Source organism: Erinaceus europaeus, chromosome 6 (genome assembly GCF_950295315.1).
Source record: "Erinaceus europaeus chromosome 6, mEriEur2.1, whole genome shotgun sequence".
NCBI lineage: Eukaryota > Metazoa > Chordata > Mammalia > Eulipotyphla > Erinaceidae > Erinaceus > Erinaceus europaeus.
In genome coordinates, this window is record NC_080167.1 from 51,009,774 (window position 1) to 51,022,512 (window position 12,739).

Genomic DNA, 12,739 nt, shown 5'->3' on the forward strand with positions numbered 1-12,739 from the left:
ATGACGTCGGCGCGCTGGAGAGGCGGGCTCTGAGGGTGGACTGGACATTTGGGGGCAGGGGCTATGGAAGGGCGGGACCTGAGATGTGATAGAGGGTTGGAGTGAGGGCTGACAGGAGCGGAGCATTGGAGCTGAACCAGTGGAGGGGCAGGGCGTGGGAAGGGCGCGGTGTTGGAGTGGGGCCAGTAGGAGGCTGGTTGTCCAGTTGCGGAATCTGTGTGGGGCGGGGTATGTCCAGGTAGGGAAGCTTGTGGGCAGGGTCTATAGTGGGCGTGGTTGAGGGGGAAGACACGTGGTCTGGGGCGAGGCCGGGTAAGAGTGGCACTAAAGGCAGTGAGCCATGTTTGAGGGCGTGGCCCAGTATCTCCTGGGCGGGGCCGTGTGGGCGGGGCCGGGGAAACTCCCTGCAGAGGCCACAGCCGGCGCCACGGTCAGCTGAGCAGCGCTGGGCGGGGTCGCGAGGCGACGAGTCAGCCAGAGGTTCCCCGGTCCCTGGTCGGTGCCCTCCTGGCGTCTGCATCCGGGTCCGAAGCCCGCCCCCCGTGGGCAGCATGCAGAAGGAGCACTGACCCCGAGAGAGGTCAGAGTGTGAGCGTCCGGTGAGCAGGGAGGGGTGGCAGGTCCGGACAGGGGGAGGTCTCCGCCGCGGGAGCTCTCCCTTGAGGCCCCTGCCTTGTGACCGCTCCATAGTTAGTCGGGGAGTCAGCAGCGAGGGCACCGGCCCCTGCCCAGCAAGGCATCCTGACTCCTGACAAGGGGCAGTGGGGCGGTATCCCTGCTGCTCCGCCTGGGGAGGCACCTGCTCGGTGGGTCCCCGAGGTAGCATAAGGTGACATCCTCCCGCGGGCTGGGGATGAGTCTCCAGCCCCTGGTTACAGGGAAGTAGCTAAGGGCCCGTGTCAGTCACACAGAGAAAGGACTCCAGCTTTATCGGATGGCCAGGGACAATACACACCCAGTGACCTCTGTGTCAGGCGCTAGAGGGCTGCACAGCAGCAAGGAACTTTCAACCATTGTGTGTAGGGGAGGGTGCGTGCCTGCATGTGTGTGTGTGTACATACAGACAGTATAGTTGTTTGATGAAGCAGACCACCCCTAAGGAATTGTTTGGATTGTCCATAATGTATCAGCGGGGGGGGGGGGGGCAGGCAATATCTCAAATGGAAAAACCTAAGTTCGAATCTGGCTTCCTCCACCAGGAAAATTGACAGATGGGAGTGGAGTCACGGAACTGTTTACTGAGGACAGGAGGAGAGTTGTTAGCACATCAGGAGCCTGGGATCTCATTCAGCAGGGTGGTGCTATTAACAGAAGAGCCCTTCCTCTTGCTCTCTACCTAGGGAAAGCAGAACTGAGGAGCCCTGCCTACCTCCCAGGATTGACCAGAGCAGAGGTCAAGGCTAAGGCCAGAAACTGTCCCTGAAATGGACAAGGGAGGGGAAGCTTGAGTGTGGATTGAAGAGAGAGAGCATAGTGCTGGTTCTTCCAGTGATTGTGTGATCACTTTTTCTCATCCAGTTTTCAGTAGATCTTTACATATTGTATGCCACATTACGAAAGTGGCATCTTTCAACTGACCTTGAATTACATGTTATGCTGTGAAATCCAAGTCACCGTCCTACAAGCAAAAACACCAAACTTTGTTCTTGAAAGGAATTGGTCACAGTTTTGCCTTCTCACAGCTCTCCTCCACCCCACTCCACCCTTAAGTGTGTTCTGTTCTCCAAACCCTGCTTTTTTTTCTGAAGTTATAAAGTCTTGAACTGTTTAATGTGTTTTTTAAATCTATGGAATGCTACATCCAAAGGAAAAAGAATCTAGATTGTTTTTACAAAATAAACTATTTCATGTAGAAATTTTTTTTCACCTTTTCACTTTGACGTGTTTATGGGAGTTGGACAATAGCAGTGTGTTGTGAAATGACATCTAGATTGCCTTTGTCATGATATTTTTGAAAAGTAATAATTTTTCAAACTAAGTTAAAAGTTCAGTTTATTTATCTGGAGATGAGTGATACAATCTGTATCAAAACTCCTAAAGCTCATATAAGGGGTTTCTCACTACACAGCAGAAAGTTTAATAAATACTAGATTATGAAGTAACCTCATGTCACTATATTTTCTTTTTTTCTTTCTTATTATTTTATTTGATAGGTCAGAGAAAAATTGAGAGTGAAAGGGGAAATGGAGAGGGAGAAAGAGAGGCGCCTGCAGCACTGCTTCACTGCTCATCCAGTTCCCCCACTACAGGTAGTTGGGGGCTTGAACCCAGGAGGTCCTTGTACATAGAAACATGCACTCAAGTTGGTGCACCACCACCCATCCTCACTATATTTCCTTCCTTCCTTTTCTTTTTTTTAAAAAATCTTTATTTACTGGCTAGAGACAGCCAGAAATTGAGAGGAGAGGGAAGATAGGAGACTGAGAGAAAGAGACATCTTTAGCCCTGCTTCACAACTCTCAAAGCTTCCTCCCTACAGGTGGGGACCGGGGAGTTGAACCTGAGTTCTTGCCCATTGTAACATGTGTGCTCAAGTGGGTATACCAGCCCTTCTTTCTTTCCTTTTCTATTTCTCCTTCTCTCCTCTCCCTCTCTCTATCTAGCTCTCCTATTGCCACTAGGCTTGTCACTGGGTCTCTATGCCTGCATGGCAAATCCACTACTCCCAGTGGTCATCTTTCTCTCTTTTTGTACCCCCCTTCTCTCTCTTCAATAGAGAGAAATTGAAAGGGAGGGGGGAAATAGAGAAAGAGAAATAAAAAAGAGACATCTGCATCCCTGCACCACTGCTCTTAATGCTCCTCCCTCATGCCTGCAAGTGAAAACTGAAGAGTTTGAGCCCAGGTCCTTGCACTGGTAGCATGCTCACTCTACCAGGTGCACCACTGCCTGGCCCCCATCATTGCATTTTCATTTCATTTCAACAAACATTCCTGGGAAGCTGCTCTGTGCCCTACTCCTGAAAAAAATAAAGCAGACCTTAAGTTTGATGGGAAGAGAACCTGCCATGGGGTGGTAACATTGCTTTCCAGAACCAGGCCAAGGAGATGGCACACACAAAGTGCTAGCAGGTACTCAGAGGCGAGCACAGTTCATTTTACATGGGACTTGTGTTCCAGCCAGATATTGCATTGTCTTGTCTTCTTGTTGGGGCCAGAGGGAGCTCAGATACATTGACAGGGGACAGCACAGAGACAGGGACAGAAGCTGAGTGTCTCTGGGACCCACAAGTGTCAGGTGCTAAGGACACAGCAGTGGGCAAGCCATGCAAAACCCATGCACTTTGTGAAGAGACTATGGTCCAGACAAGACCAGAAGGGCCTGTGCCAAGAGGTAGCTCACCCAGAAGGGTACGTGCCTCACCATCTTGAGGCCCTGGGTTCGATCTCCAGTACCATGTGGAAATACCATGGACAGCACCAAAAGGAGCTCTGTGGATGATGGAAGAGTACTGTGGGGGCATCTCTCTCTCTCTCTCTCTCACCTACTTTCCACTCCCTCCTCTAAAATAAATAAGAGAAATTGGATTGGACTGGGAAGACTGCTCAATGGTAATTCTAATTTTACAAAAAACAAGAGTCTGAACTAAATGTAGGTGTGGAAAGGAAGAACAGCATCTGGTGACCCATAAGACTTAGTGATAAAGGGAGTCGGGCGGTAGCTCAGTGGGTCAAGCACATGTGGCGCAAAGCACAAGGACCAGCTTAAGGATCCAGGTTCGAGCCCCCAGCTCCCCACCTTCAGGAGGGTCGCTTCACAGGTGGTGAAGCAGGTCTGCAGGTGTCTATCTTCTCTCCCCTCTCTGTCTTCCCCTCCTCTCTCCATTTCTCTCTGTCCTGTCTAACAACAACGACATCAATAGCAACAACAATAATAACTACAACAACAATAAAAAGACAACAAGGGCAACAAAAGGGAAAATAAATAAAATTTCAAAAAAAAGCTATTAAAAAATATATATATGAAGGCTTAGGGATAAGAACCCTGTCCCATTAGAGAATGAGAGAGACAGGCTGGGAGTATGGTTCAACCTGTCAACACCCATGTTCAGCAGGGAAGCAATTACAGGAGCCAGACCTTCCATCTTCTGCACCCCATAATGACCCTGGGTCCATACTCCCAGAGGAATAAAGAATAGGAAAGCTATCAGGGGAGGGGATAGAATATGGAGATCTGGTGGTGGGAATTGTGTAGAGTTGTACCCCTCTTATCCTATGTTTTTTGTCAGTGTTTCCTTTTTATAAATAAATTTTTTTAATTAAAAAAAAGACTTAGGGGTAAAGAGAGAAGAGGAGAACCAAGCATAATTCCCTATATTCAGCCTTGAATGATGAGGTCAAATGTATATGAACACATTACAAAGTCAAAATACTGTTACAGACCTCTGCAGCTGAGGCTTTTTTTTTTTCTTTTTACCTTTAATAGGACAAACACACTCAGTTCATTTTCTAGGATGGTGATGGGTTTGATTGATTACATCCTGGAATATGACTCAGTCCCACTGTGAACCCAAGTAAGAAAAGAGGTGAGAGGCAGAGAGACCAGAGGTCACAGCACTGCTCTACCATCCACCAAGCTCCTCTTATCACTGTCCATGGTGTTCTATGTAGTGCTGGGACTAAGGCCTTGAACGCAAGGCATCACATACTACAGTGAACTGTCTCCTGGTCCAAAGCTGTGAACACTTTTTTTTTGTTTGTTTTTGCCTCCAGAGTAATTGCTGGGGATCAGTGCCTGCACCATGAATCCACTGCTCCTGGAGACTTTTTTTTTTCTTTTGTTGTCCTTGTTTTATCATTGTTGTTATTACTATTGTTGTTGTTGTTGTTGTTGTTGGATAGGAGAGAGAAAAATTGAGAAAGGAGGGGAAGACAGGGAGGGGGAGAGAAAGATAGACACCTGCAGACCTGCTTCACCACCTGTGAAGCTACTCCCCTGCAGGTGGGGAGCCGGGAACTCGAACCAAAGATCTTTACGCCAGTCTTTGTGCTTCCTACCATGTGCACTTAACCTGCTGCACTACCGCCCAACCCCCAGCTGTGAACACTTAATCTGCAAACCTAGAGAATCAACCACACCAGGGGAAGGACCTAGCCTTACTCTGTCTTATGGCCACTGACCCAGTGTCCAGTGGTTGGAAATCAGTATAAGACAGATTCCTGTTTGAAGTATGACTTTATTACTGTCAGAACCATGCTGAAATGGAATGGCTAGTTGCCTTTTGAGAACATTACTCATAATTTCTCTCATTAAAGACTTCAGTCTTACTGTATGACCATCTGCCATGGAAACCAAACAAGACCCTCTTGCACTGAATAAGATGTTGGACTGGATCTTATATTTTATGCAGCCATGGGAAATGAATCCAGGACTTATACATGGATGATACTGCTGAGTGACTTCCTTTGCCTATTTTTTTAATTCTATTTATTAGAGACGGGGAGAGAAGAGAGGAGGAGAGGAAAGAGTAGGAGAGACACTACTGCACCATACATGGAATTTCCTTTGGTGCTGTCCATGGTGCTTCCATTTTCCTGTCCCTGAACTGGATAGTTGTTAAAGCCAACTCAAGAATGAGGTTGAAGTTCATGTTTGCAAAGTCAAGCTATTGCTCTAGCTACTTGACATTTGAAATTAAGACTGTGCAATCAGGGTTTTGTTTATCAGGATATATAATCAGGAATTCAAGCAGCAAGTCAGAATAAATTCTAGGAGATTTTATGTTTGACCTTCTACCTTCCAAGTGGTTCTCTTTCTCCCCCGTTGGTGATGTCTTAGAAAACTTGTGCTAGATTAATTTACCCTTCTGTAGCTAAATATTGCTTGGAAATGACACATTTAAGATCCAGATTGGTTGAATTTTATTGAGAAATTCTGTTATTTGACGAAAAAATGAATGGGTTAGGTCTACCCTCTGTAGCTTTTGGAAATGTGGGAATGTATTGAAACTGCTTCTCTGTACTGGTTCAGTTGAAAGTAGCTGCAAGTAACATTAAACACACGGGGAATCCAGCTTCCTCTAACAGGCATCCTCCTGCTAGACCTTTCACAAATGCACTGTGCTGTGACTCCACCCCCTGAAGTGTTCATGGACTCTGGAGTGCTAAGCATTCAGAGTTGTGGCTTATTGTATTATGAGGCTGTATTTATGGATCAGCCTGGATATTCATTTGGGCCCCTTACTTGTGACCTCTGTGAACTCAGGCTCATCAACTGTGTAATCATAGCTGTGTAATAGGGATTTAGTGGAGATTAGAAATAGTGATTGGAGGGACCGGGTTGTGGAGCACCTGGTTGAGCACATAAGTTACAATGTGCATGGACTTGGGTTGAGCCCCTGGTCCCCACCTGCAAGGGGAAAGCTTTGCAAGTGGTAAAGCAGTGTTGTAGGTATCTCTCTATCTCTTTCCCTCTATCACCCCCTTCCCTCTCAATTTCTGACTTTCTCTATCCAATAAATAAATATATTTTTAAAAATTTAAAAAATAGTGTTTGGGAGTGTGTGACGGCATGCCTGATTGAATGCACACATTACCATGTGCAAGGACCTGGGTTCACCGCCCCCACTCCCCACCTGCAGAGGAGATACTTCACAAGTGGTGAAACAGGTCTGCAGGTGTCTTTCTCTCTCCCTCTCTATCTCCCCTCCTCTCTCAATTTTTCTCTGTTCTATCAAGTCTGAGAGAGGAAAAGGAAAAAAAAATAGCCACCAGGAGCAGCAGATTTGTAGTGCTGGCTCTGAGTCCCAGCAATAACCCTGGTGCCAGTATATTTTTGAAAGAATGGAAGGAAGGAAAATAGTGACTGTGGGGCAGAGAGATGGCCCAGCAAGTAAAGTGCACACCTAAGCATACATAAGACCCTGGGCCCCCTCCCTGAAACCACATGGAAGCATCATAAACAGCCCCATAGATAGCAGAACAGTAGTTTGATTTCTTCACCCACCACCACCACCACTTCTTTCCCTCTCTAAAACATCCAGAATAAAAACTGGGCTGGAGAGGAAGCTCAGTGGTATTGCAAATATGCAAGGCCCTGGACTCATTATCTGGTACCACATAAAAATATATGGCTGGGAGGCAGGGAGTGAGAGACTTCGAAAACATTCAGAGGCAGTGGGTGGGGGAGAGGGAGGGAGAGATCAGTGCATCCCTTTTGCTATTTCTGATGCCAGGGATCAAACCTGGAGCCTCAGTGTCTCTCCTCTCTTCCTGTCTAAAATTTTAAAAAGAAAATCCACCAGGAGAATTGAAGTCATGCCGGTGTGATGCCCCAGAGAAGCTTCAAAATACCAGAAAATAAATTTAAAAAGAAAGAAAAGTTTTCAAGGGGAAATCTATGTAATAATACTCTCATATATAATCATAACAATGGCACCCAGCTACAGAGAAGAGAAGAGGAGAGAGGTCAAAGCTACAGTCTACCTTTCTGGCTTAAAAAGAGGAAACGAAACCATGTAGAGTCCCATGAAGAGAAAGTAGATGACTCAGCATCCACACTGGTGGGGCCCATGGGGAGAGGGGGAGAGGGAGAATCCTATTCTCAGTTTGTGACTTTTCCACAGGAACCATGTCCCATCAACCACTTGGCTGCCTGACCGAAAAGAGGGATAGCCCAAATGAGACCACCGGAAATGGACCCCCCAACCTGGCGCACCCCAACCTGGACACCTTCACCCCTGAGGAGCTGCTGCAACAGATGAAAGAGCTCCTGACAGAGAACCATCAGCTGAAGGGTGAGTGGTGCTACCCCTAAATCCCAATTTTCTCAAACTCAAGCCCTGTTGTTTGGTGCAGGGCATAGCTCTCTTCTCTTCCTGGGGGGAGGATGGGCCAGATCTGAGGCTATGCTGAAGCTGGAAATGTTCCCATGTCCTCCCTCAGACAGGGTGCTGGTGAAAGTACTGTATGCATTGCAGGACCTGGCATGATCATGTTTGGCCCATTTATTTACTTATTTTCAGTTTGTTTTTTTTCTGCAACCAGCATTACTGCTATGGCTTGGTGCCTGCTTGCTCCACTGCTCCCAGTAAACTTTTTTTTTTCCTTTTAGATAAAAGGTAATAAATAGAAGGAGAAAGAGAAAAGAGAGACTCCACAGCACTGCTCCACCTCTCAGGAAGCTTCCTCCCTGCAGGTGCTCCCGTGTTCTGGCCAGGGACTCAAACCCAGATATGGTAACATGGGGACTCTACCAAGTGAGCCACCTCCATGCCTCTATTTTCAATTTTTATTCAATGTATTTAGAGAGTGAGAGAGGAGAAAAAGAGACACAGAGAAAAAAGAGGCATCACAGCACTGCCCACCATCTGTAGGGTTCCCTACCCTGTGCCATCCACTATGCTCCCACATGGTGCTGGGCTCAAACCCATAAACCCAGCATCTCATGTACAGTAAGATGTGAAATTTACCCACTGAACTACCTCCTGGTCCTCATTTAGCCCATTTAAAAGGAAAAAAAAAAAAAAGAAAGGCTGCTATTGAAGTCATTTTAAAAAATAAATTGGGAGTTGGGTGATAGCACAGCAGGTTAAGCGCATGTGGTGCAAAACACAAGGACCGGCAGAAGGACCCTGGTTCGAGCCCCCAGCTCCTCACCTGCAGGGGAGTTGCTTCACAAGCGGTGAAGCAGGTCTGCAGGTGTCTATCTTTCTCTCCCCCTTTCTGTCTTCCCCTCCTCTCTCCATTTCTCTCTATCCTATCCAACAACAACGACATCAGTAACAACAACAATAAAACAACAAGGGCAACAAAAGGTAATAAATAGATATTTAAAAAATAATAATAAGGGGCCAGGTGGTGGCGCACCTGGTTAAGTGCACACATTACAGTGCACAAGGACCCAGGTTCAAGCCCTGGTCCCCACTTGCAGGGGGAAAGCTTCACAAGTGGTGAAGCAGGGCTGCAGGTGTGTCTCTGTTTCTCTCCCTCTCTACCTCCCCCTCCCCTCTCAATTTCTGTCTCTATCCGATAATAAATAAAATAAAAGAAAAAGAAAAAAATAATAATAAATAAATTACAAACCCTTGCCAGTAAAAGAAGAACTGTAGTTATTACAAAGATAGTCCTGGATGTTACTTTGTGAAGTGAAATAATTCTTTTTATTTTTTTTAATTTCAGGTAGACAGAGACAGAGAGAGAAGGGAAACTTCATAGCACAACCCCACACTGTTGTTTTCGCCGGGCTGGCTTCACGGGCGGGTAACAGACGACCAGGGACTCATGGTTGAGCTGTAGGCAGTATCTCTTTATTCATGCAGGACGCAGCACAATCTAAGACGAGCTAAGCTAAACTCAAGTACCCTAAAACTCACAATGCTGTCTTTATATATACTTGCCAAGTAGGGTGGAAACAGGATGTGACATAGAGAGGGTGGAGAGAAAAGTGACTGGTGAAAATCAGAGTGTGACAAGGAGGGGGTGGAGCAGGTGAGAATCCTATCACTGAACCACCAATGCCCTGGAGTGCTTTATGTAAATGTAAAAGTGATTTATGTAAATAGACCAAAGCTTTGAATGGGATTAAATCTATCCCTATATAGGCATATGGTTAAGCAGAAGCCAGGGGGAGCTGGCATACTATCCAACACCACACCATTCATGAAACTTGGTGCTCCTATGTGGTGCTGGGGGCTTGAACCCAGATCCTCAAATATGATGGCATGTGCTGTACTGGTACACTCTCTCCCAGCTCCAAGAAAGCATTCTAACAGCTGGGCCAGAGCTTGAGTCTAAGGAGAAAGGTCCACCTCTGTCCACTGGTGACTAACAGCTGTCTGTGCCTAGAGAGGGGGGATCCATGCCAATTTCTTTCCAGAGACTTGCAAAGCTGAGTGGAGGTGCTAGGCCAGCTGGTCCTGGCAGAAGCAAAGAGCTCTCCTCATGCAGAAAGCTCTTCCTGTGGAGCCCCCCACCCCCAGCCCCACATGATGTATCTGTAGTCAGAGCGAGGTAAAGAAGTAGTATAGTGAGGATCAGATTCCTTAAATCCAGTTCAGCTCTGCCCCTCACCCTGTGTGTAACCCCCTCACTCTAAATTCCATGCAGAAGCCATGAAACTTAATAATCAAGCCATGAAGGGACGGTTTGAGGAGCTGTCAGCCTGGACAGAGAAGCAGAAGGAAGAGCGTCTGTTCTTTGAGACCCAGAGCAGAGATGCCAAAGAGCGCCTGCTGGCCTTGAGTCACGAAAATGAACAGCTAAAGGAGCAGCTCGGAACACTGAGAGGGAGAGCGGAACGGTCAGAGCAGTCCTTCGAGGTGAGCTCGGATCTGGTTCAGCATTTACGGTAGAAACTTATTTGTCTAGATTTCTCCATCAACACTTTGCATAGTTCAGTTGGCTTTTTGCATTGTGTTGAAAGAAGTGTGCCTGCTGAGAATATTGGTGGCAATTTTTTTAAGATTAATTTATTTACTTTTAACAAAAAGAGAGAACCAGAGCACCACTGGCACATGCAATGCCAGCGATCAAACTCAGGACTCATGTTGAGGAGTTCAATGCATTAGCCACTGCACCACTTCCCAGGCCATGTATAAGGCTCATGGATAATCTCTGCTGAGAGAAACAAATGTGTAAAGCTTTGCTTTTATTGACTATAGTCATATGCATGTTGCAGCTATAAATTAGCATAAAACATTTTTTAAATGTTGTGCTAGAGAATGAGCTCAGAGTCTTGCACATGCACCTCTGAACAGCCTTCCTGGTCCAGTTCTTCATTATTTATTTAGGGAGAGGCAGAAAGAGAGGGTAAAAACACCACAGCACTGTCCCACCATCCACAGAGCTCTCAGTGCCTCCATGTGCTGAGCCATCTCCTGACTCTCTTTTAATTTTATTTCTTTATTTATCCTTTTCCTTCTTTTTTTTTTTTGTGGGTTTTTGTTTTTTTGTTTGTTTGTTTTTGTTTTCCTTTTTTTTTTTCTTTTTCTTTTCCGGAGCACTGCTTAGCTCTGGTCTATGGTGATGCTATGGATTGAAACTGGGACCTCAGAGTCATGAAAACCTTTTACAGAATCATTATGCTTTCTTCCCTGGGCTAATTTTCAGTAGCAGATTGCTAAGCAGTAGTCTTCATGTGGAGTTTTCTTTTGTGGTTGTAGAAGGGTACACCAGCCTGGGGAGATGCCAGCATGGTGGGCAAGATACAGTCTCTAGGCCCACAAAGGCAGAGAAGTTGCTATGTGGCCTGGAAATCAATGAGGCTCACCAGCAACAGGAGAAATAGTTCAACTTGCAGTTTATATGCCTGAGATTCCTGGTTCAATACCTAGGCCAGAGCTAAGCAGTGTATTAGAGTATGTACTAGCTTCTTTCTCTCCTTGTCTCTGTCTCATGAGAAACTCTGTCTCATGATTTACCAATAAAATAGATATAAATTTAAAAAAGACTCACCAGTTGTGAAAAATGGTATAAGATACAGAGTTGGAGTGGATAGCAGAAACCCTAGCCCTGATGGGTCAGGTACTGCCCTGCCTGCCTGCCTCCTGGCTTCAGCCCACGCTGTCCCTTTCCTCTGCTAATTTCTATTTCTCTCCTCTGCACATGGGTCTCTTTTCAGCATCTCATTGCTAAGAGAGCACAGGAACTATGGGCCATTCCTGGCACACCCAACTCTTCATTTCACCATGAGTCACTGTGCTCTGAAACCTGTGGTAGCCTGGCCAGGGCGTGCTCCCCTGGCAGGGAGAGCTGGGTGGTATGAGGAGCACTTTCTAGGTGCAGGTGAATATCTGTCCCTCCACTTTTTACTATCTCATGGACAGGCTGGCCTATAGTTACCCATTCACAGATTCTGCTGCCTGTTTATGAAAGCAGGTCCCTAAGCACTGACCTTGGACTTTCTGCTATAACTTTGGGGGAGGAGATGAGCAGAGATTGGTAAATTGAATTAAACTTCACTCATGAATCTACATGCCAAAGCTCAGTCTGGAATCAGAAGGACAGCCTTCAGGAGCTCCAGTCCTGCTGTCCATCTTGAAGCAAGAAAATAGTGAGGAACTATGATGGGCTTTGCTCTAGGAGAAAGTTTTGAGAGCTATGAGTCAGAGAGATTAGAAGACTTGGTGGGTCCCAGACTCTCCCTGACTGCTCCCCAGTTCAGTTCAGGATTTTCCATCTGTATAAAAAGCTGGCATTTCTTGGAGGACAGGAGGTTGACCTGAGTTAATAGACTTCCAACCTGCAGGTTCCAGTGGTAAATTGCATCTCCCTTCATGCTCAAGCTGGTGTGATGGAGTTTGGCTTTTGGATGCAGCAGTCAGAAAAGGACCAATTTTGTTTGATTTAATTATAGCATCTGATCATCCTGACTTTCTGGAATTTACAAGTCTACCACTGGCAATACCTGGTTATTATCAATCAGACTAATCCAGCATTCTGGGAAGCAGAGGGTTTCTTTTCATGAGGTTGTTTTACTTTTCCATTATTTGAATATATTAAGTAGCATCACTTTTTCATTTTGAGAGTGTGGGGACTATTTAGTTTAATAGTCGGGCCCTCTGTTGATCCACTTTACCCCTCCTTACTTTCAGGAGTCCTCTGTGAATCCCAAGGTCCCCAAGGCAGAAGCAGAGCAGGAACTGGAACAGCTGAGGACACAGGTGGCCAGGCTACAGGCTGAGAAGGCTGACCTGCTGGGCATTGTGTCTGAATTACAGCTCAAGCTCAGTGCCAGCGGCCCAGCAGAAGACTCCTTTGTTGAGATCAGGATGGCTGTAAGTGTTGGGACTGGATCTGCT

General features: G+C 46.3%; 1 protein-coding gene across 7 annotated transcripts in view; it reads left to right on the forward strand.

Annotated features, from left to right (window-relative positions):
- The first annotated feature begins 407 nt into the window (after window positions 1–407).
- OPTN (optineurin) overlaps window positions 408–12,739 on the forward strand; it is a 45,573-nt gene continuing 33,241 nt past the window's right edge. For 3 of the 7 annotated variants that reach the window (XM_007524626.3, XM_060192174.1, XM_060192172.1), the window contains exons 1-4: window positions 409–599; window positions 7,565–7,735; window positions 10,047–10,258; window positions 12,533–12,715. In XM_007524626.3, coding sequence (XP_007524688.2) covers window positions 7,570–7,735; window positions 10,047–10,258; window positions 12,533–12,715 — 561 coding nt within the window. In that variant the 5' untranslated portion in view covers window positions 409–599; window positions 7,565–7,569. Of the gene's footprint in view, window positions 600–7,564; window positions 7,736–10,046; window positions 10,259–12,532; window positions 12,716–12,739 lie in introns of all 7 variants that reach the window. The other 4 variants (XM_060192173.1, XM_060192170.1, XM_060192169.1 and 1 more) reach the window with 4 other exon arrangements.